Source organism: Coregonus lavaretus, assembly GCF_964263955.1.
Source record: "Coregonus lavaretus genome assembly, chromosome: 17".
In the NCBI taxonomy this organism is placed as follows: domain Eukaryota; kingdom Metazoa; phylum Chordata; class Actinopteri; order Salmoniformes; family Salmonidae; genus Coregonus; species Coregonus lavaretus.
This window is the reverse complement of record NC_140004.1, coordinates 662,984-685,789: the sequence shown is the minus strand read 5'-3', so window position 1 is coordinate 685,789 and position 22,806 is coordinate 662,984. Positions and strand designations below refer to the sequence as shown.

Below are 22,806 nucleotides of genomic sequence, written 5' to 3'. Positions count from 1 at the left end.
TGATCGTACGCGTCAAAGGGCTAAAGCAAAACTACCAAAGTTATTGCTGACGATGAAACTGAACAATCAAAATAAAATCTAGGTATAGCCAGATGAGTTGTCTTCAGTAGCTTACTTTTATTACCGAAAAACACAATTTTGAACAGCGCATAGATAACAATAACCTGGCAAATTACATAGGTTGTCACTCACCTAATAAAGCCTAATACAGCGCAAGCCATTTTAGCATTTGAATACTGAAGGTGCTGGGCATATGTGCAAGATCAGGAACAGGTCACCTACCTCGCTTTGGTTAGGGCGCAAAGCTGGGTACAGTGCGCAGTTTGACTAGGCTACTGCCGTGTTATCATTTTGGTATCGAGTATAGTTTTGGTATTGAGTATCGTGATACTAAACCTGGTATCAAAGTCAAAATTCTGGTATCGTGACACTAGTACAATGACTGAAATCTGGACAAGCACTATGACTAGATGGACTGTAAAATCACTTAAGGACAACTGCTGACGTGAAAAGGGCTTTATAAATAATTCTGATTGATTGATTGGCTGACTATGATGTTTGCGTAGGTGGGGGTGAGTGAATTGTTGTAGAGCGTTGCCCTGACCTGGTGGAGCGAACCATGCGGGCCAGCAGGGTCCTCTTCTCCTCCAGGGTGAACTGCATGACGCCGGGCTTCTCAAATTTTTCCCGGATCCACTGGCACTGGTCCAGGTCATTGATGAACATGAACTCCACCCCAATGTGCTGGCAGTAGGCCATCTGAAACATGGGACAATGTGTCTTGTCACTTTACAAGGCTAATAAGCCTGCATTGTACACTATTCGCCCATTCCAGACAAACGGTTGGCAGGAACCCAACTTCTTTGAGAGACAGACGTGTGTGTGGTTTAGTTTGAATACCTCCAGGCGGCGGATGATCTCCCTCAGGGGCAAGTCTGTCTCAGTGCCCCCGATGAAGGTGGTGGTAGGCAGGCGGAACACTTTGTCCAAGTCTGACTCATCCAGTCCATAGAAGCCTGTTCAGCATGCAGGGGCAGCAGACCGTCCAGAAGGGCAGGAGGGAGGGGGTTGAGGAGGAGGGCATATGTGGGGATATTCAGGCCAGAGGAGAAAACACCCAGAGACCAGAAACACAGGGGGAAAGAATGTAGGCCACAAAGACATCCACCATGGAAAAACAAAACAGAAGAGGGCGATGATGGATTAAAACACAGGAATATGCCATATGGTTGATGGCACCATAATGGCAACATGGCGTTAATGCAGCAAAATCAAAGGTAGTGCAGCATCACAGGCAAACGAACAGGACAGAGGGGGAGGCACGCAACAATGAAGGGGGTGAGACAAAGCGTGGTTGAGTGGGGAGCAGTGGTTACAAAACAAGTACAAGACATTGAATGAGCTATATTTGTGGGGGGAAAATAAAAACTGCCCTTGCTGAACTGAGATGGTAGATGAGCAATGGCGATTTTAATAACACAGGCCTAAACAGTCCATATACTGGTTTTACAGGGTCTAGCAGAACGCTTATGACTTGAACCCAAAATGATAATTTTGCATATGTTCTTCTACACTTTAAGATCCAGTCAATCAAGTAGGACTAAATCCGCTTTGAAAATATTGGTAACTGTGATGAACATTTGCAAAGCTAATTTCGAAATGCTGTTTCAGGTGATGCGAGTATGAGCCCATGTCTCTATGGTTTCAGTGCTTCTCTATTAGAGAGGATATGGAGAAGGTGATAGCATCTAGAATACCCAGATTGGTGGAGCATGTCTATGCAGTAAGGCAAGGCTACCCCAGTTTTAGGTCACCAGATACAGGACTTCAGATTTTGTTTTTCAAAGACATGAACCTACTCTGGATAAGCACCTTACATACAAAATGTACAGACACTTCGAAAATCTGTTAAAAAAACACAAACAATAGCTGGTAGGGGAAACATGAACATGTTAAACACACCTAACCAGCCACACACGTCAATGCTTGCTTAAAGTTAAGTGAAGATTTCCAGGAGATGAAAGCCAATTAAGAGATATTTTGAGGCAATCAAGTAAGAATCAGATTTCATGAGCTGAATTTGTAGTGTGGCATCTATGGGCAAGGAGGATAACTAATTCAATTGCTTGTTGTTTTATGGTAGAGGTAACTCTTAGTTAAAATGCAAGTGACAAAAAGGTAATGAAATAGAAGTCAGGGCAATCTAAGATGAATCGTCTCCGTTTCTTTGATTGCCTCAGGAAAAGAAGAGAAAGGCAACAACGTTGCAAAAAACAAAACAACTATGGTGTTGGCTAGTCGATGCATAAACGGCAAACAAAATGAATATGAGTATTGGTGATAGGAAATGAGTTTAATAATTGTAATAATAGTTCTAGCTACAACAGATTGGCAGTTAGATTATATTACATAGAATAGAGTATAGCTCAAAGAAAGACAGAGATAAAAATGAAAAATAATGTGTGTGTGGGTTTGTGCATGTGTGTTACTGAAAGTGTGTGTGTCAAGGATGGGGACTTGAGCAATACTGAAGAGTATCCAAGCAAAGAAGAATAAGCTCAGGGGACAGAACAAAGCTTCAAACGACTGGACAGGAAGGAGGACAAACTATGGGGGTCCTATAACACTGTGGCATCAGAAACAAACAGCATTTAGCTGACCTGACCGAAGTGCTGACCTGCAGTAGTGGAGCTTCTCCAAGGACAGGGAGAGCAGCTTCTTGCAGACTCTGCACACTGACTGCAAGTTCACGTCTACAACAAAACTGCCAGCCCACAAGGCAGCAACAACATGGCTGCTCCTTAACGCCACAGACAGACAGCAGCAGCACACTGCAAGGCATACACATTCTCCGCTGCCAAGTGGAGAGACAAGACGTGGCTCCCCAATGACCAGGTCATTGCCATCGCGAGCGAGACAGCACACGTCATCTTTACACTGTGTGTGAGACAGTGTGACCCACGGCGGTTCCATGGGAGCCCTCTTCTCGCATTACACTGGGCCAAAGCATCATGCAGCTGCGCAAAAGCATCATCTGGGTGCAACGAGGGTCAGTGAGGACTTCAAAATCGCAGTTATCCAAAGGCAGAATCCTGCTATTCTACAGTTTGTCGTAGTGCAAGCAGTGAAATGCAATAACTTTAGTGTACATTCCCAAAAACCAAGCGTAAGGCAATTACAAGAGCATTTGGGTGCATGTTATGACGAATGAGTTGATTATTACCACTCTCCCAATGTTTGTCAGCTCTAAAATGTGATACGCAATCAGATTCTGAAACACAAAGTGGAAGCAGATACACACTTTTGAGAATGTTGGTTTTACAAGAGAAGAAATGTATAATTTCTTCCGATAGCGAACCAACTGAGTTTGTGGTTGAAATGTTCCTCCAGACAATGTAAACAAAATTCGCCACAGTTTGAGAGGAATATTACTAGGTATCACACATGCGTTTTTTCATCCCCTAGTAACCAAACATCAACTACAACATTAACACTTATGTATTACAGTATTCACACCCCTTGACTTTTTCCTCATTTTGTTGTGTTACAGCTTGAATTTAAAATGGATTAAATGTATATTGTGTCACTGGCCTACACACAATGCCCCATAATGTCAAAGTAGAATTTTGTTTATAGAAGTTTTTACAAATTAATTAAAAATGAAAAGCTGAAATGTCTTAAGTATTCAACCCTTTTGTTATGGCAAGCCGAAATAAGTTCAGGAGTCAAAATTAGCTTAACAAGTCACATAAGTTACATGGACTCACTATGTGCAATAATAGTCTTAAACATTATTTTTGAATGACTACCTCATCTCTGTACCCCACACACACACAAAGAAGGGCACCTATTGGAAGATAAATAAAAAATAAAAAAGCCGACATTGAATATCCCTTTGAGCATGGTGAAGTTATTAATTACACTTTGGATGGTTCGTCAATACACCCAGTCAATACAATAGATACAAGCGTCCCTCCTACCTCAGTTGCCGGAGAGAAAGGAAACCACTCAGGGATTTCACCATGAGGCCAATGGTCACTTTAAAACAGTTACAGAGTTTAATGGCTGTGATAGGAGAGAACTGAGGATGGATCAACAATAATGTAATTACTCCACAATACTAACCTGAATGACAGAGTGAAAAAAAGGAAGCCTGTACAGAATACAAATATTCCAAAACATGCATCCTGTTTGCAATAAGGCACTAAAGTAAAAATTGAAAAAATTTGGCAAAGAAATTAACTTTATGTCCTGAATACAAAGTGTTATGTTTGAGGCAAATCCAACACCACATCACTGAGTACCACTCTTCATATTTACAAGCATGGTGGTGGCTGCATCATGTTATGGGTATGCTTGTCATCAGCAAGGACTAAGGAGTTTTTAAGGATAAAAAGAAACTGAATAGAGCTAAGCACAGGCAAAATCCGAGAGGAAAACCTGGTTCAGTCTGCTTTCCAACAGACACTGGGAGACAAATACACCTTTCAGCAGGACAATAACCTAAAAACACAAGACCAAATATACACTGGAGTTGCTTACCAAGACGACATTGAATGTTCCCGAGTGGCCTAGTTACAGTTTTCACTTAAATTGGCTTGAAAATCTATGGCAAGACTTGAAAATGGCTGTCTAGCAATGATCAACAACCAACTTGACAGAGCTTGAAGAATTTAAAAAACATCTATTGACTCAGGGGTGTGACTACTTATGTAAATTCGATATTTTTGTATTTCATTTATAAAAACATGTTTTCACTTTGTCATGATGGGGTATTGTGTGTAGATGGGTAAAAAATATATATTTAATCAATTTTGAATTCAGGCTATAACACAACAAAATGTGGAATAAGTCAAGGGGTATGAATACTTTTTGAAGGCACTGTAGATAGATTTAAATAATCCTATTGACTACTCCACCCCCAGTGTCTACTCAGCTGGAGCTACGACAGGAAAGCACTATAGGAGGACTATGGCAGGACTGAGAAACACACGGCACTAAATGTAAAAAGTACAATGACATAGAGGAGCTTATTGTCTTATGACATCTGTGTGCTCGGCACCCAAACACTAGGGCTGCTACAGAGAGAGGCTCTTTATCTTTCTCAGTCTTTGTTTCAGGGCGGCTGTCTTAATGGCTTAGCATCCAATCATCTGATAAATAACCAAACGTTCCAACGAGAATACTAGAAGTTGTTTATAGGGCTGGGAATTGCCAGGGACCTCACGATACGATATTATCCCAAACATATTGCTCACCATATGTCTGCTGCATAGGGACAAGAGAGAGCCATGAGAAAATGAGTTTTGATCAGTCATGGAAATAAGTGCTGAAAAAAATTGGTTCCCTATTTAAAAAGAAGACGGAGAACTAGCTATGAACTTTGGGTGCAGTTTGGGTGCAGGTACTGCCAACTGCGCAAAAATAATATTGCAATATTCTCAAAACTATACATTGTCAAAAATAATTTCACGATATGTAACTGCATCGATTTCTTCCCCAATCACTAGTTGTTTATCAAGTGCATTCTACTCTGAAAAGACAGGAAAAAACACGTGAGAAAGATAAAGCAGAAGATTCTACGTGAACAATACAAAAAGCAAATATTCAAGCACAAAGATAGAGGGACAGAACTACAGGGTGACTTATGTTTCCATACCTCCGACAGTTAGAATACTGAGACGGTCCTTGAACATTGCCAGGTCTGAAGGAGGCATCAGGGGCGAGAGACCCGGAAAAGGTTAGTGACTCATGCCCCCATCATGGACATGGGGGCCATCTCTACCACTACTCACTCAAACACATCGAAGGGGTCTGCAAACTATAATCGAAGCTGAACTGTGGGTGGTTCTCGAAGACAATAAGATGTCCTTTTCTCGAATTACACTCTGTGAAGCAGAGTTCGCCTACAACACTCAGATACAGTAAATAGCGCTACTAGCGCCGCTAGTATCTTTTGCTGGTGATGTGTGGCAGCACGTAGCTAACTTTGCTATGACTTGGTACTATTTCATTAATTTCATGCCATAAACAGACTTAAGGGACCAGGTTTGTTGATTTTGTTAACTATTTTAAAAACATGGGATTTGATACTAGCAAATAAGCAAAGTAGATATTTATGGAGCGTTACGATGCTAGCTAATTATGGCTAACATTAGCTAATGCAAAACAAATTTACTGTATGAGATGTAGCCAACAACAAGCTATGTAGCTAGCTAGCTTGCTAATGCCACATTTATGTCCAATCTGAGTTTTCTGGTATACAACTTGTAAAACTTGGAGCAACGAGTTGCGTCCATTCATGTGTTTCGAACTTGTTGAGAATGCTTAAGTACAGCTATCATGCACGCCAAATAGTAGTGTTCAAAAAGCATGTACAGTGGGGAAAAAAAGTATTTAGTCAGCCACCAATTGTGCAAGTTCTCCCACTTAAAAAGATGAGAGAGGCCTGTCATTTTCATCATAGGTACACGTCAACTATGACAGACAAATTGAGGGAAAAAAATCCAGAAAATCACATTGTAGGATTTTTAATGAATTTATTTGCAAATTATGGTAGAAAATAAGTATTTGGTCACCTACAAACAAGCAAGATTTCTGGCTCCTCTGTCCTCCACTCGTTACCTGTATTAATGGCACCTGTTTGAACTTGTTATCAGTATAAAAGACACCTGTCCACAACCTCAAACAGTCACACTCCAAACTCCACTATGGCCAATACCAAAGAGCTGTCAAAGGACACCAGAAACAAAATTGTAGACCTGCACCAGGCTGGGAAGACTGAATCTGCAATAGGTAAGCAGCTTGGTTTGAAGAAATCAACTGTGGGAGCAATTATTAGGAAATGGAAGACATACAAGACCACTGATAATCTCCCACGATCTGGGGCTCCACGCAAGATCTCACCCCATGGGGTCAAAATGATCACAAGAACGGTGAGCAAAAATCCCAGAACCACACGGGGGGACCTAGTGAATGACCTGCAGAGAGCTGGGACCAAAGTAACAAAGCCTACCATCAGTAACACACTACGCCGCCAGGGACTCAAATCCTGCAGTGCCAGACGTGTCCCCCTGCTTAAGCCAGTACATGTCCAGGCCCGTCTGAAGTTTGCTAGAGTGCATTTGGATGATCCAGAAGAGGATTGGGAGAATGTCATATGGTCAGATGAAACCAAAATAGAACTTTTTGGTAAAAACTCAAATCGTCGTGTTTGGAGGACAAAGAATGCTGAGTTGCATCCAAAGAACACCATACCTACTGTGAAGCATGGGGGTGGAAACATCATGCTTTGGGGCTGTTTTTCTGCAAAGGGACCAGGACGACTGATCCGTGTAAAGGAAAGAATGAATGGGGCCATGTATCGTGAGATTTTGAGTGAAAACCTCCTTCCATCAGCAAGGGCATTGAAGATGAAACGTGGCTGAGTCTTTCAGCATGACAATGATCCCAAACACACCGCCCGGGCAACGAAGGAGTGGCTTCGTAAGAAGCATTTCAAGGTCCTGGAGTGGCCTAGCCAGTCTCCAGATCTCAACCCCATAGAAAATCTTTGGAGGGAGTTGAAATCCGTGTTGCCCAGAGACAGCCCCAAAACATCACTGCTCTAGAGGAGATCTGCATGGAGGAATGGGCCAAAATACCAGCAACAGTGTGTGAAAACCTTGTGAAGACTTACAGAAAACGTTTGACCTGTGTCATTGCCAACAAAGGGTAAATAACAAAGTATTGAGAAACTTTTGTTATTGACCAAATACTTATTTTCCACCATAATTTGCAAATAAATTCATTAAAAATCCTACAATGTGATTTTCTGGAATTTTCTTTCTCATTTTGTCTGTCATAGTTGATGTGTACCTACGATGAAAATTACAGGCCTCTCTCATCTTTTTAAGTGGGAGAACTTGCACAATTGGTGGCTGACTAAATACTTTTTTCCCCTACTGTACATTGATTGTTTTTGATAAATAATATTTGTTTTAAAATAATTGCCAAAGTAATTTCCTTAGAAGGTAAAGTCAGTTTAACGCGTCGAAGAACTCAGGGTACAGAGATTATTGCAACTTGTATTTACGACTTGGAAGCTTACGTGAACAAACGGTTTTCCAAACGGCCTTAATAAGATGATTTTCCAACTAACTACAGATAGCAAACTTTGCCAGGTGTGGCAACCACAGCCAAGTTCGCTTGAAAGATGATAGCTAGCTACCTAGTTATGGAAAACTGCTTGTGTGAATGTAACACCGAGATAGTTTGGTAATGTTTCCACCATCTCTGCATACCAGAGGCCACCATCATGACTGTCTGCAGCCAGGGCAGGCATCAACCACTGGGAACCCTCCCAACACTTAATTAAATTGATCAGACAGTGGTGGTTTGGTGTTTGCTAAGCTAGAACATTTCAGTTGCACACTCCGCTGCAAGCAAACAAATGGAACACCTCTGACGAACAACAGGCTTTTTATTTTTGAATTTTTTAATATATCAAGTTTTTGACATTATAGAGAGAGGATGACAGTGGGGAAAGATAGGGGAGGTTGTGTCTAAGGGCAGTAGGCTGGATTCGAACATATGCCGACACTGTAGACGTTTGCCGGAGGCAGCGGCCTAGCGTGCTAAGCCACCGGCTTGTTATTTTAACTTTGATTTTGTTTGCGAGAAGCACCCAAACTTCGACTTCACCACACAACGTCAATCACTACAGCAACACACCGACTGATTGACTGCCTCTGAACTCTAGCGACAGCACAGCACCGACCACAACATAGGTGGCAAACAAAGCTTTAGGTGCCAATCACGTCTAGAAAATGCAGTACCTGCCTGGCTGCACAATGCACAAATACAAACATCACACCTGGATCAAAGCCTCACTGAAAAACGTCCCATGCAGACCGAGACATGCTGTACTGGAACTGACAACCACACGACACGTGTAAGGTATATAGACCTTGAGAGTACTACTAATTAGGCTATTCAGTCATCAACAAGAAGAGGGGTCCAAGGTTTAGGGGCATGCTGGTGTGTAAAAATGGCTGTTTGGGGATTGCCATTTTCTTATAATCTAAGTTGAAGGCAACATACCTTTCAAAACAGTTACCATCTTACTGTTGGGAGTCATACTGTAGCTGTGGTTGTGAGCATTGAGTGAGAACTAAGGCCTAAAAGTTATAGTTAGCAGTAGAGCAAAAACGTATATGTGTCCCCCATCATTCAGCAGGAAACTACCAATGCGTTGAATTGCTGGGAGTTGTTACCGTATCATGCTTAGAAGTAGATTAATAGTCAGAGGGGCCTTCACTGCCATACCCAAGAAAGGGTGTGAGTAATGTGAGGGAGAATATGGTCCAGTCCCGGGAGGTTTTAAAGCAAGCAAGATGGTTAGTAGAGCTAGAAGCTAAGCCAAGAAATCTGGAGACGTCTAGAAATGTCCCTCCACAGTTAGACAGGAGTGTAATGGGACACTTAAATCATATAAAAACCAATGGCGCAACACTGGCTTCAAATTGGGAATCTAGCTGTGTGTCCCTCAACAAGGCTACTGTAGGTGAACTTAACATTGGAGCACTGCAGACAATATTGTTATGAAGGTTCAATTTGTGCTTGGCTGCCTGCAGACAGAGAAGTCAGACAGAACTGTCCTAGAAAGAAGTGCTAACCAATAAGCTGCTATTTGTATTGATGATTTTTGGACTGTCACCTTGTCGTGGTGAGGGGGCTTATGTACCTCAATGACCCCTCAGAGCTATGCCCGTTGGAGGTAACTCCCGGCAGGTCTATCCAAACCGGACAGGTCTAGGGCCAGCAGTCAGATGAAGCACAGTCCACCTCTTAATCATAAAGCCTTGTAGGAAAATGATCTACGACCACTGCGGCTAACAGTGGACACAGCTGGCTGGGCTAATCAACCATCCAGCTGTTAAAAAAAAAAAAGTATTACAGAAACCATGGATACTCCCATGGTGGACGCCCTATGCGGGCAGAGGTTGAAGTTAAGTCAAAAAGCATAAATACAAATATTTGGCATTTCAGAAAAACAGGGTGCTAGGAGCCCTTTCTTTCATGACAGTGGGCAGACTGAAAACAGGGACAAATGGGCAGGTTTACAGAGAAGGCCAGCGTAGGTCATACATAGACCAGCATTTCAAACCAAACAGAGCTTGCTCAGCTACCCAGCCGCCCGGATGCTCTGTAGCGAGTGGCTCATTCTTCTCACCGAGTTTATCCGAGGACGTTATAATGTCATTGGGGACATGAGAGTCCAGATCGGCATCCATAATTCCCAGAGGGTCCAGCTGAGCAACATGGTGCCCACGGATCTACAAAAACAGGTTTGAGTTGAAATGGAACAAAACATCCGACAGGTGGGCAGGGGGAGGCAAGGGTGGAGGGGCACGAGTGTAGAGATATAAAAGTGTTGAAAGGGATTTGAAAGAAAATAGAGAGGAGAGAAAAAAAAGAGGGAGGAAATGGGAAAAGCAACATTAATACAAACAAGCTCATTGTTGTCTCGCACAGCTGTGAGGGAACATTTCTCACCGACATTCTGAACCCCAGTAGCTACTGGGGCATCATCAAAATTTATACAACTGATGCCAAGAGGATCGAGTTCTGCATTGTGATGGCCATTCAACTGGAAATAAGGTAACATTAGTCACAAGGTATTCAATTAAAACAACATAGAAATATGAAACATTCAAGAGTATATCATAATAGGCATTTTCGTTATCATGAGGTCACAGTCCTTTATGGGGTAAAAACAGACACCTTTGTCCCAGCTTTCAAATGTCAACAATTTCAGCACAGGTACAGTGCCTTCAGAAAGTATTCATACCCCTTGACTTATTCCACATTTTGTTGTGTTACAGCCTGAATTCAAAATGGATCAACTTGTTTTTTTGACTCACCCATCTACACACAATACCCCATAATGACAAAGTGAAAACATGTTTTTAGAAATTGTAGCAATGTATTGTATTCACACCCCTGAGTCAATACTTTGTAGAAGCACCTTGGGCAGCAATTACAGCTTTGTCTTTCTGGGTAAGTCTCTAAGAGTTTTCCACACCTGGATTATGCAACACCATTACTATTCTCAAAATTCTTCCAAGATCTGTCAAATTGGTTGTTGATCATTGCCAGACAACCGTTTGCAGGTCTTGTCAAGTAGATTTAAGTCAAAATTGTAACTTGGCTACTCAGGAACATTTACTGTCTTCTTGCTAAGAAACTCCAGTATAGATTTCGCCTTGTGTTTTAGGTTATTGTCCTGCTGAAAGGTGAATTCATCTCCCAGTGTTTGGTGGAATGCAGACAACCAGGTTTTCCTGTAGGATTTTGCCATTCTGTTTGCTTTTATCCTGAAAAACTCCTGTCCTTAAAGGGGAATTTCACCATGGCTCTGCGAGGGCATATAGTCAATACTATATTAACAACATTATGTTTTTATCATAAACATCACAATTATCCAAACCACATTTTAATTTTACTGGTAGAATCGGGAAGTCGACTCCCTGTGTATTCGTCTGCTCATAGTGAACCACAAAGTCCAGCATTCATAGCAAATCCTGATACCGCCATGTTAGGTAGAGGGGGCGTGCCCACAAACGAATAAATGGCGCTGTTTACGTCGAACCATCAACACACAGTAATCTCAGAATTTATCTAGGAAATTCGTTTTTTTAAACCTGTTTTTCACTACCGTTACGGTCCTGGTATTGAACTCTGAAAGCCATCAGCTAAATCATCTATTTAGATTTTAAGTCATTTAGCAGACGCTCTTATCCAGTGCATACATTTTATTAATTTTTTTCATACTGGCCCCCCGTGGGAATCGAACCCACAACCCAGCTGTTGCAAACGCCATGCTCTACCAACTGAGCTACACGGGGCCACGTATCTATCTTTTGGTTTGCACAATGTCAATCCATTTCGCCTATGCCATGGTAGTCACTGCTAGCTACCTTCAGCAGTGTAAACATGTTTGTTTGTTCTATCTTTGACTGACATGGGCTAACGTAAACTAGCTAATGTTAGCAAATAAGAGGCAATTTGGTAGCCATCTATTCCACCCTCGTCTGGAAAACACTCCGTTACTAAAAATAGAATCGTTGATATACAGTTTCTAGCTCACTCTGTTGGTAGCAATGATGAATGTATAAATCGTCTATGGTTGCTTCTCAGCCAGTCTCAGCTGATTGGCAATCTTGCTGCCAATTTAGTGACGCTAGTTAGCTAACGATATTTAAAATGTCTATGTTAGGTATGCTTAGCTAGCCAGTCTAATAGAGAACAATACAATTAGTGGGGTGGTTAAATTGTGTAGTAGGTGGTACAGAATCAGATTCCATCAACATGCACTTCCAACCCCTTGCTCTGCACAATGTGAAAGTAAGTTAGACAAAATATTTACAAGCTGATGGCTAAGATAGTTCAATTTACAGTAAGCATGGCATAAACATGAATTGGGTAGTGTTTGTATGGTTTGTGTTATGGGGTTACTGGTGGTTAGAGGTAGCCTGAGGACCACAGAGTACCTTCCAGAACATGTAATCAATTTAGTCTACCCCTCTTCTCTTTGTGCAAAACTCAGGTTATCTGGAGTCATTCCAGTGCCCTGCTGAAAAATACCCCAAAATCAGGGGTATTTTGGGTACACAAGCATGAAGGAGCAGACAGTTATGGCGCACAAGAATGTTGGACAGAAACCAGCAAGGGACACAAAGGTATAAAATCAAGACTAAAACACTAATGACAACCACCTAATTCTTCTTTCTGCAGATTCTCAAAACACAATACAAAGACATGTCTACAAAATTCCCCTGCAAAGGGCTACTATTGACAAGAATGGTCTGTCAAAGTCAATGGAATGGGGGAGGTTTAGACAGTACTTTGAGATGAAGGGGGTTTTGGTTGTGCTTAGACAGTAAATGTATTGTTGCCATTTCTCCTCAATCTCACATACACAACAATTCATACTGTGTAAGAACTGCCTTCCTAAGACTTTTCACACCTTCTTTAACCCCCCAGCCCATTCACTCCCATTGTCCCCTCATTGCCCCTACACAATACGCTAGCCGGTCCAATTCGGTTGATAGTTTCTTTACGTCCCTTCCACAAAAAGTGTAAAACGCTAAAACCACAGCAGTCTTTTTCCAGGAGATAATCAAAGCTTGATGATTAGTTGATTATTTGAATCCGCTGTGTAGTGCTAGGGGAAAAAAAACTAAACGTGCACCCGTTGGGGTCCCCAGGACCGAGTTTGGGAATCCTGGCATAAGACCATGCAGAACATGGTTCCCCAACTCTGTTCCGGGAGAACTACCCTCCTATAGGATTTCACTCCAACCGCAGTTGTAACTAACCTGGTTCAGCTTATCAACCAGCTAATTACTAGAATCAGGTGTGCTAGATTAGGGTTGAGTGAAAACCTAGAGGACGGTAGATCTCCAGGAACAGGGTTGGAACCACCATAAAATTGGAAATGTATCAGCCCTTAAGTATTCACAGAAGATACAGTGGGGAAAAAAGTATTTAGTCAGCCACCAATTGTGCAAGTTCTCCCACTTAAAAAGATGAGAGAGGCTTGTAATTTTCATCATAGGTACACGTCAACTATGACAGACAAAATGAGAAAAAAAAATCCAGAGAATCACATTGTAGGATTTTTTATGAATTTATTTGCAAATTATGGTGGAAAACAAGTATTTGGTCAATAACAAAAGTTACTCAATACTTTGTTATATACCCTTTGTTGGCAATGACACAGGTCAAACGTTTTCTGTAAGTCTTCACAAGGTTTTCACACACGGTTGCTGGTATTTTGGCCCATTCCTCCATGCAGATCTCCTCTAGAGCAGTGATGTTTTGGGGCTGTCGCTGGGCAACACAGACTTTCAACTCCCTCCAAAGAGTTTCTATGGGGTTGAGATCTGGAGACTGGCTAGGCCACTCCAGGACCTTGAAATGCTTCTTACGAAGCCACTCCTTCGTTGCCCGGGCGGTGTGTTTGGGATCATTGTCATGCTGAAAGACCCAGCCACGTTTCATCTTCAATGCCCTTGCTGATGGAAGGAGGTTTTCACTCAAAATCTCACGATACATGGCCCCATTCATTCTTTCCTTTACACAGATCAGTCGTCCTGGTCGCTTTGCAGAAAAACAGCCCCAAAGCATGATGTTTCCACCCCCATGCTTCACAGTAGGTATGGTGTTCTTTGGATGCAACTCAGCATTCTTTGTCCTCCAAACACGACGAGTTGAGTTTTTACCAAAAAGTTATATTTTGGTTTCATCTGACCATATGACATTCTCCCAATCCTCTTCTGGATCATCCAAATGCACTCTAGCAAACTTCAGACGGGCCTGGACATGTACTGGCTTAAGCAGGGGGACACGTCTGGCACTGCAGAATTTGAGTCCCCGGCGGCGTAGTGTGTTACTGATGGTAGGCTTTGTTACTTTGGTCCCAGCTCTCTGCAGGTCATTCACTAGGTCCCCTCGTGTAGTTCTGGGATTTTTGCTCACCGTTCTTGTGATCATTTTGACCCCACGGGGTGAGATCTTGCGTGGCGCCCCAGATCGAGGGAGATTATCAGTGGTCTTGTATGTCTTCCATTTCCTAATAATTGCTCCCACAGTTGATTTCTTCAAACCAAGCTGCTTACCTATTGCAGATTCAGTCTTCCCAGCCTGGTGCAGGTCTACAATTTTGTTTCTGGTGTCCTTTGACAGCTCTTTGGTCTTGGCCATAGTGGAGTTATGAGTGTGACTGTTTGAGGTTGTGGACAGGTGTCTTTTATACTGATAACAAGTTCAAACAGGTGCCATTAATACAGGTAACGAGTGGAGGACAGAGGAGCCTCTTAAAGAAGAAGTTACAGGTCTGTGAGAGCCAGAAATCTTGCTTGTTTGTAGGTGACCAAATACTTATTTTCCACCATAATTTGCAAATAAATTCATTAAAAATCCTACAATGTGATTTTCTGGATTTTTTTTCCTCAATTTGTCTGTCATAGTTGACGTGTACCTATGATGAAAATTACAGGCCTCTCTCATCTTTTTGAGTGGGAAAACTTGCACAATTGGTGGCTGACTAAATACTTTTTTCCCCCACTGTATTTACAGCATCAATCAAATATTTGGACACACCTACTCATTCAAGGGTTTTTCTTTATTTTTACATTGTTGAATAATAGTGAAGACATTAAAACGATGAAATAAGACCCATCATAGGGTGTATCATTCAGCGTGCAAAGCCCTGACCTGCCAACCTCCTAGGCAATTATGTGTGAAACATCTCACTGTCCTAGAAATGCCTCAAGACATGGAAACAAGCCCAGATCCTCCCCAAGGTGAAATTCCCCTTTAACGATTACAAGCATACCCATAACATAATGCAGCCACCACCATGCTTGAAAATATGGATAGTGATACTCAGTGATGTGTTGTATTGTATTTGCCCCAAACATAACACTCTGTATTCAGGACAAAAGGTTATTTGCTTTGCCACATCTGTTGCAGGTATTACTTTAGTGCCTTGCTGCAAACAGGATGCATGTTTTGGAATATTTTTATTCTGTACAGGTTTCCTTCTTTTCACTGTCAATTAGGTTAGTATTGTGGAATAATTCATCTTGATCCATCCTCAGTTCTCCTATTACAGCCATTAAACTAACTGTTAAAATCACTATTGGTCTCATGGTGAAATCCCTGAGTGGTTTCCTTCCTCTCCGGCAACGGAGTTAGGAAGGACGCCTGTATCTTTGTAGTGAGTGAGTGTATTGATACACCATCCAAAGTGTAATTACTAACTTCACCATGCTCAAAGGGATATTCAATGTCGGCTTTTTTTTTACCCATCTACCAATAGGTGCCCTTCTTTGCGAGGCATTGGAAAACCTCCCTGGTCTGTGGTTGAATCTGTGTTTGAAATTCACTGTTCGACTGAGGGACCTTACAGATAATGGCATGTGTGGGGTACAGAGATGAGGTAGTCATTCCAAAATCATGTTAAACACTATTATTATTATTATTATTATTACTATTGAGTCCATGTAACAATTGTGACTTATTAAGCAACTTTCTATTCCTGAATTTATTTAGGAATGCCATTAAATTTGTAAAATTTTAGGAAAACATGATTCCACTTTGACATTATGGGGTATTGTCTGTAGACCAGTGACAGAAAATCTCAACTGAATCAATTTTAGAATTCAGGCTATAACAACAAAAAGTGGAAAGAGTCTAGGGGTGTGAATACTTTCTGAAGGTACTGTATTTCACTAGAACGTTAGTCCATTATCAGCGTAGTTGGTATCATTAAGTAGGATGGTCAACTTTGTGGAAATAATTAGCTATGCTTACAGAAAACAGATTACACAGCTTAAACCTTAAAACACAGGTAGAGATTACTCAAACAATGAGGACAGGTGATATTGGTTAATTTTTTTGTTAAACAGTTACAGCTTTCTGGCTGCTGAATGTGTCGTAAATGGTTAGACTACTTGGCATGCTTACTAAGACATTATAGACATGGTCGTCCTTGTTTTCTCAATTTACAGCTCTGTGAGAGCCTGTGGTGGCTGACTGGTCTGACCTGGTAGGCACGGATGAGGGATTGGACGGCCAGGTGATCTTCCACCAGCTTCTCCACATTGGGCTGAGCCCCCATCAGGGATTGGGCTTGGGGCAGCCGGGCCAGGCTCAGAAGGCTCTGGTGTGCCTTGCCTGGGGGAGCACCTGCATTGGCATTGCGGAAGAAAACGTCCCAAGACTTAAGGAAAAGAGAGGACAAATAAGAATTGGCATTAATGAACAGTGGTATGAAAGGAGATGGCCAACAAATCCATCTATAACAAACGTAAAACATTTTAGAAGATTACCTGTAGTTATGCTTGAAATATTAAAAAAGTAACCGAATGTTACTGCTTCCATTTTCTCTTTTTGATGAAAGTAACCGGTGTGATTAATCTTAGGTTGTTCAAAACAACAACAGAGGGCAAATTCCACATGTTCTTGTCAGAGGGCCAACTAGTCTCATGTTAAGCAGTAGGCTAACTGAAATCTTCTTCATTGTTCCATAGTAAACTGAAAACTAGTAAAGCCCTGACATATTCCTCAAAATGAAACAATCCCCAAAACAATGCAGTTCTCTGGGATTAGGTTATTTAGAAGTTATTGACTTCATACCAAACCGATACTTGAAACTAACACTAGTCACAAGATCCTTCATAGAAAGCTTGATCTACATTGCGGAGATGCGGGAACGGCAGACCCAGCACCACAGTTTGTCCACACACGGCCGAAACACAATTTATACCGGTGCGATTAAAGGTCAGTTCTGGCAAGGCATCATACGTGTGGTCAGACTGCTCCGAACTCCAATTCACATATAAATGATGGTACTTAGTCTTTAGATATACCACTGAAAAACAGAATATTGTTTGTAGAAATTCTCACCAATAATTTCCCCCTTCAACAACTGTAAATTATATTTCTTTACATGTTAAGTACTGTACAACTGTCTTGTGACCATGGTTTGGGGGACTAGCATGCCTGAAGCAGTGACTGAAATGTAACACCCTCTTGACTTGGGACACTAACCTGGCTGAACACCAGGGTCAGGGTCACAGCCTCTGTTTCATTCAGAATTCTACATTTAAGTCATTTAGCAGACGCTCTTATCCAGAGCGACTTAGTTAGTTCTACACACATTTCCACTAAAGCGGCTTGAGCTTAAGAACACATGATGAGCTGGAACCATGTAAGGGCTTTCGAAGCTGTGCATGAATCAAACAATTTGAGTTTTGAAGTCTGAGTCAAGAAACAGTGGGTGTTGGTGACATCACACAGCCTACTTTGTGTTGCTACATTTAGGTTACCTAAAGGCCGCTACAAGCTCCACTCGTTTTTTGGGGGGCAGAGGACTCTATTCATTGCGTTCCACCCAGAGAGGAAGTCCGCGTTCTGTAACGTATATCCACTAGGGGGCTTGGGGAGCCAGAGCAGCTCACCAAGCAACAGGGGCCGAGGCACTATTTTTGGATCTAGCTAGTGACGACATCTGAACTTCCAATTCGGTGTTATGCTTGTTTACAAATACTAACTAGCTAGATGTCAGTCTGGTGTAATGCTTTACTACTACTTTTTAGCCAAAGAAGCAGAAACAAACATGTCTCTTTTTGAATTGCAATTGCTGCAAAATGTGCAGGAGCTGTCGACAGAAAACATTTGGATACGAGCTCTGGCAAACTCAGGCAGCGAGTACTACAACTACAAGGGCTTTTTCACAATGGTCCTGATGGCAGTCTGTGATGCAAGGTACCGCTTCACCATGATCGACGTAGGCGCATATCGGTCGGGAGGGAGATGCGGGAATCTTCTCACAAAGCAAGTTCGGCTCCTCACTCATTGCAGGCCAGCTGCCGCTACAAAGGCCAGTTGCCGCTACAAAGGCCAGTTGCCGCTACAAAGGCCAGCTTGCTTGGGACATAAACACCGAACCAATATGTCTTCGTGGGATACGAGCCATTCCTTCTGAGGGTAAACCTGATGCGACCATATCCAGGTAAGATATGCATGTGAGACTCATTTCAGGAAACTAGGCGTGTGTCGCACTTCACTACTTAACAGGAGCGGGATTTGAACGTAAACATTTATATTTGATCAAAATGTGTTTTTTGGCAGAAATGCCTTCTGGAACATGTGAACTTTCATGTGCCTTAATAACAAACTTGTATTCCATCCATAAATACGAATAAAATTGTTATATTACGAGCCTAGTTGGTTTAGCCACAGAAAAAGCTGAGATAATGGATGGGCTGGGCATGCCGGAAGATGACTTTGGATTGGTCTGCAATGTACAGTGGGGAAAAAAAGTATTTAGTCAGCCACCAATTGTGCAAGTTCTCCCACTTAAAAAGATGAGAGAGGCCTGTAATTTTCATCATAGGTACACGTCAACTATGACAGACAAATTGAGAAAAAAAATCCTGAAAATCACATTGTAGGATTTTTAATTAATTTATTTGCAATTAATGGTGGAAAATAAGTATTTGGTCACCTACAAACAAGCAAGATTTGTGGCTCTCACAGATCTGTAACAACTTCTTTAAGAGGCTCCTCTGTCCTCCACTCGTTACCTGTATTAATGGCACCTGTTTGAACTTGTTATCAGTATAAAAGACACCTGTCCACAACCTCAAACAGTCACACTCCAAACTCCACTATGGCCAAGACCAAAGAGCTGTCAAAGGACACCAGAAACAAAATTGTAGACCTGCACCAGGCTGGGAAGACTGAATCTGCAATAGGTAAGCAGCTTGGTTTGAAGAAATCAACTGTGGGAGCAATTATTAGGAAATGGAAGACATACAAGACCACTGATAATCTCCCTCGATCTGGGGCTCCACGCAAGATCTCACCCCGTGGGGTCAAAATGATCACAAGAACGGTGAGCAAAAATCCCAGAACCACACGGGGGGACCTAGTGAATGACCTGCAGAGAGCTGGGACCAAAGTAACAAAGCCTACCATCAGTAACACACTACGCCGCCAGGGACTCAAATCCTGCAGTGCGAGACGTGTCCCCCTGCTTAAGCCAGTACATGTCCAGGCCCGTCTGATGTTTGCTAGAGAGCATTTGGATGATCCAGAAGAGGATTGGGAGAATGTCATATGGTCAGATTAAACCAAAATAGAGAACTTTTTGGTAAAAACTCAACTCGTCGTGTTTGGAGGACAAAGAATGCTGAGTTGCATCCAAAGAACACCATACCTACTGTGAAGCATGGGGGTGGAAACATCATGCTTTGGGGCTGTTTTTCTGCAAAGGGACCAGGATGACTGATCCGTGTAAAGGAAAGAATGAATGGGGCCATGTATCGTGAGATTTTGAGTGAAAACCTCCTTCCATCAGCAAGGGCATTGAAGATGAAACGTGGCTGGGTCTTTCAGCATGACAATGATCCCAAACACACCGCCCGGGCAACGAAGGAGTGGCTTCGTAAGAAGCATTTCAAGGTCCTGGAGTGGCCTAGCCAGTCTCCAGATCTCAACCCCATAGAAAATCTTTGGAGGGAGTTGAAAGTCCGTGTTGCCCAGCGACAGCCCCAAAACATCACTGCTCTAGAGGAGATCTGCATGGAGGAATGGGCCAAAATACCAGCAACAGTGTGTGAAAACCTTGTGAAGACTTACAGAAAACGTTTGAGCTGTGTCATTGCCTACAAAGGGTATACAACAAAGTATTGAGAAACTTTTGTTATTGACCAAATACTTATTTTCCACCATAATTTGCAAATAAATTCATAAAAAATCCTACAATGTGATTTTCTGGATTTTTTTTCTCATTTTGTCTGTCATAGTTGACGTGTACCTATGATGAAAATTACAGGCCTCTCTCATATTTTTAAGTGGGAGAACTTGCACAATTGGTGGCTGACTAAATACTTTTTTTTCCCCCACTGTATCTACCTCAAATTACTCCAGTATCCCTGCACATTGTAAATTTGGTATTGGTACCGACCCTGTATTTGGCTCTCTTTTTTCTTATTTCTCGTGTTTTCTTTATTTTATATTTTCTTTTTTTATTAGTTATACTATTTTGATATTGATTACTGCACTGTTGGGTAGAGCTTGCAAGCTAAGCATTTAACTGTACTTGTGCATGTGACAACTTGAACTTGATGACTTTATGGAATGAAAAATAAAGTAATCTAATAAAAACTTTGCAATATACACAAATTGAGAAACGTATTATTGCATAGTATTTTCCTATTTTTCTATTGATGTCTACCCAATGTGGACCTGACCGAGATAATGGAATGTTTTGGGCTTTGGAACAAATAAATCGAAACTCAAAACCGTGATTATTTTTAATAACTGAACCAGACCTCAAAAAGCACTAATCACTCAGCACTACTGACAGAATGCCCCAGAGGGCCTTGTGCCATAGGACTGGCACTGGTCTATACTGCCGACCTGCATTCAGCCTAAAGGCTAGCCTAATAATAGCAGGATAGGCAGACTGTGTGGTCAGAGATCACAGCAGTCCTGTGACAACACTCCAGCAGCTAGCTATAAATACACAACAGGGATCCCAGCAATGTGACCTTGCTTTCAAACAGGTGCCTATGCAGCCGTACATAATTAACCTGGCCTGGCTTTCCTAAATTCAGTGTATTATGTAAACTGGTAATGGTTAAAACCATCAAACAATTAATAAATGCTACAATTGGTGTATGCGCGGAAGAGTAAGTAACATGGAAGCAGAACTCATTCTGTAGAAATTGCTTTTGCCACAGGACTAACGTTCGAGAACTGAGAATGTTGGGCTTTCATAGGCAGTATTGGTTAAGAAGTGTTTTGTTTTATTTGGTGCTTTTTACTTGGGCATTAAAAAAACATTCAAAACCCTTGTAATGCAGATGTGTAATGGGCACTTTTGGGGATGTAGTCTACAAATATTTTATTGCTTGGTATTGCAAGCAGTTTTTAAAATAAACGAAGAAAAATGCCTCTGAATCGTGTATGCTAGGCTAATTATCATAGATGTGTTAACAATGCTGCAACCTCTGCACTGTAACCGCCCATGAATTTCAACCGCAAAAAAAGAGACCCCCCCCCCCCAGAGACGGAAAGTGCCGGAACATCTCTCTATAGGAGCTGGATGTCCCTCCAGCACCCCAAAATTCTGGAAGGGCCTTACCTTATGCACACTCTTGGGGTCCTCTAGCCATGAATAGTACATCTCCTCCACGTAATTGGAACTCGTTCCATTGAGGAAAGGCTCGGCAGCCACAGGTGAAGTGTAGCACCTGACTGGCTGAAACGTCTTTGGTACGGCCACAGGCCTCTGCTGTGAAAAGTTCTGAGAAGTCTGAGAGGCCGTCAGCGGCCGCAGCCGTGCAGCACAAGTCCTTAAGCGGTGCATTGCAGTCCTTTAGCACACACAACTCGCCTGTCTCTCCAAAACAACCACAGAGCAGGAGACTCCTTTCACTTCAACCAAACTGCAGTCAAATGATCCACAGGAATCCTATTTCTCCATAGGGCCTTTGCTTTCCACTTGTCAGCGGTCTTTCTTTCCTGACCTGCAAAAGATTGAGAGGTTGTGTGAATATTTAGGCAATGTTAACAGAGTGAGGAAACAAAAAACAGGGCAAAGCCAACTTTGATTGATGTCATAGCCAGTACTATCCTATACAACAGGGTTCTCCAACCTTTTCTAGCGTGAGAGCTACTTTTAAAAAATTAAATATGTCGCGAGCTACTGTGTTTCTTTTAATATTCTTCTCCTTTACCCTGCAACTCTTCCCCGGGTCCTTGGTGTACAAGGGTGTGTTCTGTCAATATACCTGGTAAAATAAAGTTCACGTTTTATTTTTCCTGTTATTTATTTATTTTTTATTCTCAATATTACAATTATTCAGAGAAACAACGAAACAATGCATGTAGCCTCCTTTCAGAATTGCGTGGCAAGCTACTCATAGGTGGGCTGCGAGCTACTGGTAGCTCACGATCTACCTCTCTTGGAGACCCCTGCTAAACACAGAGTAATGGAAACTGTCAAAATTAATTAATCATTTGTTTTAAGGGCATGAGAGTACTGTTTAATGAGTGCTGGGTTAAAGGCCAAAAACATAATGACTGAAACTTAAGTCAGTCAATCTCAGATAGGCCAAAAAATAAAATAATAATAAATAATATTAATAATAATGGCCTCGAGGGCCACAATGGGATTTCAAAAATTTATGGAGGGATGCACAGATTTTTTTATGACCGATTTGTTTGTCAAAATTGATTTGC

At 41.9% G+C, this 22,806-nt stretch overlaps 1 protein-coding gene across 4 annotated transcripts in view; it reads right to left on the bottom strand.

The window, feature by feature from the left end:
* Positions 1 to 22,806, bottom strand: part of LOC311145158 (2-oxoglutarate dehydrogenase complex component E1) — a 73,980-nt gene that overhangs the window by 25,320 nt on the left and 25,854 nt on the right. For 2 of the 4 annotated variants that reach the window (XM_084181356.1, XM_084181359.1), the window contains exons 2-6: positions 21,707 to 22,091; positions 16,595 to 16,771; positions 10,214 to 10,316; positions 901 to 1,016; positions 605 to 759 (exon numbers count right to left, since the gene is read on the bottom strand). In XM_084181356.1, coding sequence (XP_084037482.1) covers positions 605 to 759; positions 901 to 1,016; positions 10,214 to 10,316; positions 16,595 to 16,771; positions 21,707 to 21,931 — 776 coding nt within the window. In that variant the 5' untranslated portion in view covers positions 21,932 to 22,091. Of the gene's footprint in view, positions 1 to 604; positions 760 to 900; positions 1,017 to 10,213; positions 10,317 to 10,536; positions 10,631 to 16,594; positions 16,772 to 21,706; positions 22,092 to 22,806 lie in introns of those variants that run through there. The other 2 variants (XM_084181357.1, XM_084181358.1) reach the window with 2 other exon arrangements.